General features: G+C 34.9%; 1 protein-coding gene across 1 annotated transcript; it reads right to left on the bottom strand.

Annotated features, from left to right (window-relative positions):
- Window positions 1–614: 614 nt before the first annotated feature.
- LOC132704477 (uncharacterized) lies at window positions 615–2,467 on the bottom strand. The gene is made up of 3 exons (XM_060674488.1): window positions 1,793–2,467; window positions 1,504–1,750; window positions 615–1,339 (listed from the first exon to the last, which is right to left on the bottom strand). The coding sequence occupies exons 1-3, from the start codon at window positions 2,465–2,467 to the stop codon at window positions 615–617; spliced, it is 1,647 nt and encodes a 548-aa protein (XP_060530471.1).
- Window positions 2,468–2,951: the final 484 nt, after the last annotated feature.

Genomic DNA, 2,951 nt, shown 5'->3' on the forward strand with positions numbered 1-2,951 from the left:
ATGTGAGATATGATCTCTCCTTCTTACCCCATAAATTAGCCTTATACAGGAGTTCTGGACACGGTAACGATCGGACTCATCCAGGCACGGTCCGTACACAGCACTGCAGTGATTAAATTGTGACAGAACAAGTGATTCACACAGCAACTTACGAGTTCCCTGACAAAGTACATGTCTATTGCCATACATTAATTTTAAATTAGCATAGGCAACCCTTAGTTTATTAGTAATATGTTTTCTGAACCGCAACTGCGAATCAAGAGTGAGACCCAAGCTTTTGCATGACTCAGAGAGTGGCAATTTTATGTTATTAAGTTCAATTATTATGTAATACTTTGCATGGGTCAAATGATTATCATTTCCAAAGAGTATTACTGGAGATTTATTAGGGTTAAGCTTTAGGAGGTGATCTGTTGCAATGTTAAAAAAATTTGATAAATTGATGACATCCTCCGCGGTAGCTATTTCTTGAGGAAAAAATGAGTAGTAAATTTGAGTGTCATCCGCATAAAAATGACAGTTGCATTGGTGGAGGGCTCCAATGAAGTTAAAAGTAAAAATAGTGTACAACAAGGGACCAAGAATGCTGCCCTGTGGAACACCCATGTGAACACCTAGGAACGATGACTGCTGCTGATTGTAGACAACCCGTTGTGTCCGACCTGACAAAAAGGAACACGGAATCTTTTGAGCACCTTCGGGAAACCAACGTAATGGAGAATGGCCAAGAGAATTGAATGATTTATCATATCAAATGTCTTATTGAAATCCAACAATATTAAAACCGTTATCTTTCCATCGTCAGTCGCTCTAAAAATGTCATCAGTAATGTCCAGCATGGCACACTCACAACTGTGATTCGGTCTAAAACCAGACTGTTTCTCTGGTAGAATATGATTAGAATTTAAAAAGTTTACCATTTGATCGTTCATAATTCTTTCAAGTACTTTAGATAGAACAGGCAATATGCTAATTGACCGCAGGTGACTAAATTCGCTTGGATTGTTTATTTTCGGTATGGGGATGACTGGTGCCCGCTTCCATGTTGACGGAAAGTACGAATTTAAGATACACTCATTTATTATATGCGTAATGTATGGGGCAATATATGGACAGCAAAGAAGTATTAATGATATATTTATATCATCATGGCCCGTAGCTTTAGATGTTATATTTTTCAGAATGTTGAGAATCTCATCTTCCGTGGACAATACAAAGTCATAGTGATCCGTTCTGTCATTTAACCTATTATTATAATAAAAATTCAGCAGTTCTTGATTGGGGCTATCATTATTTTCCACACTGTTTATAAAGAAATTATTAATTTGATCGACATTGTCTAAGTGATTTGGCAAAGTACCCCTGTTACGTTTTACAACATTAAGTTTCCTTAGTTATTTCCATTTCTCTTTGGCATTACCATGACAAAACTTAGTTCTTAAATAAGCTTTTTTCTCTGATCTAATGGCCGAATTTGTATAATTACGTAATTGTTTGTAATACTCGTAATGTGCTGTTTAGTCAGTTTAAATTTTTTTAGCGCTTTATTTCTCAGCTTTTGTAGCAGTCTTATGTTTTCTGTAATCCAAGGCGCATAGTTATAGTTTTCATTCTTTCTAAAGCGTTTTAACGGCGCGTGCTTATTAAATAGTTCCAATATGCAAGTATTTAGGAGGTTTAGCTTTTGTTCAATGTCACAAAAATAAAGTAAGTTATTTAACGGTAAATCTAGTAGATCCCTCTTAAACTCCTGAAGATTAATGGTTTTTAATGATCTATAATAAAAACTTACAGGTTCATTATCTGGTAAGTCTAGACTGAATTTTATGTATGTTAAAAAGTGATCAGCGATGTTATTGTCGACAACCCTTACATCAGACACGTTTTTTACGTTGGTAAATATTAAATCTAAGAGCGACATAGAATTTAATGCAATGCGGGTAGGTTCTTGTTCATATTGGTCTATATTGAAAGTAGAAAACACAGAAGTTAATCTAGTTCCAAGATCAGTATCTAAATTAAGCATATTGATATTGAAGTCACCAAAGCATATTAAGTTATCATAGTCTGAGTATATATTAAACAAGGATTCCTCAAGGGTATTAAAAAATTGTGATACGTTAGTATTAGGTGGCCTGTAAACAGTACCCACCATAAAGGTTCGATTATTTAACAGTACTTTAACCCATATGTATTCAATATGCTCAAGACAAGCAGAGGCCAAAACTTCACACCTTAAATTATTTTTAACGTACACTCCCACACCGCCTCCGCGCCTGTCCAGATGATTGTGATGCAGAAAATTATAATTCGGAATGCCTACCATCTGATCAACCCCCGCACCCAGCCACGTTTCAGATACACCAACGATATCATAATTGTTACTCAATAATTGACTTAGAAAAGAGTCAAAATTGGCCAGCAAGGACCTTACATTAACATGTGCGGCACAAAAATTAAGATCCATTGAGAACTAAGGGAGGGAAAGTTAAGAAGGAAGGAAATAGTTATCAAATTCAAACAAACAGTGAAAAGTACGAGGGTACCAAAACCAATAAAGTTGGTGCTGCATGTAACCTAAAGTTAATTTGAGGTTCGTGTATTATACAGAAACATATAAATACTGAAAAAAGCCTGTATCGTATATGTGGCATATGTGACATACCTAAATTACAAGATATAAAAGTTATTCTTCGAAAAGTATATTATAATTGACTAATCTCATGGTAGTAAAGAATTTACTAACAAGGTGGGAAATGTGAGGTTAACATTGCTTATCACTAAGATTAATAACGAAGAAAAAAAAGTAAGCTGTTATAATTTGATTCATAATTAATTTCTGTACAGTTGGACAGAAAAAATAGCTATGAAGTGAAGTGAAAAGTAGCTACATACAGTTATTCCTTGATTTGGTGGGTGATTTGGTATATGTCGTCCTCATCCTGAACACG

Source organism: Cylas formicarius, unplaced genomic scaffold, assembly GCF_029955315.1.
Source record: "Cylas formicarius isolate icCylForm1 unplaced genomic scaffold, icCylForm1.1 PGA_scaffold_7__23_contigs__length_41026272, whole genome shotgun sequence".
NCBI classification, from domain to species: domain Eukaryota; kingdom Metazoa; phylum Arthropoda; class Insecta; order Coleoptera; family Brentidae; genus Cylas; species Cylas formicarius.

Coding starts and splice junctions, on each gene's coding strand:
- LOC132704477 (XM_060674488.1), bottom strand. CDS start 2,467: ATGGATCTTAATTTTTGTGCCGCACATGTTAATGTAAGGTCCTTGCTG. Junction 1,751..1,792: donor ACTTACCAGATAATGAACCT/GTAAGTTTTTAT, acceptor ATTAATCTTCAG/GAGTTTAAGAGGGATCTACT. Junction 1,340..1,503: donor GACTAAACAGCACATTACGA/GTATTACAAACA, acceptor CAAATCACTTAG/ACAATGTCGATCAAATTAAT.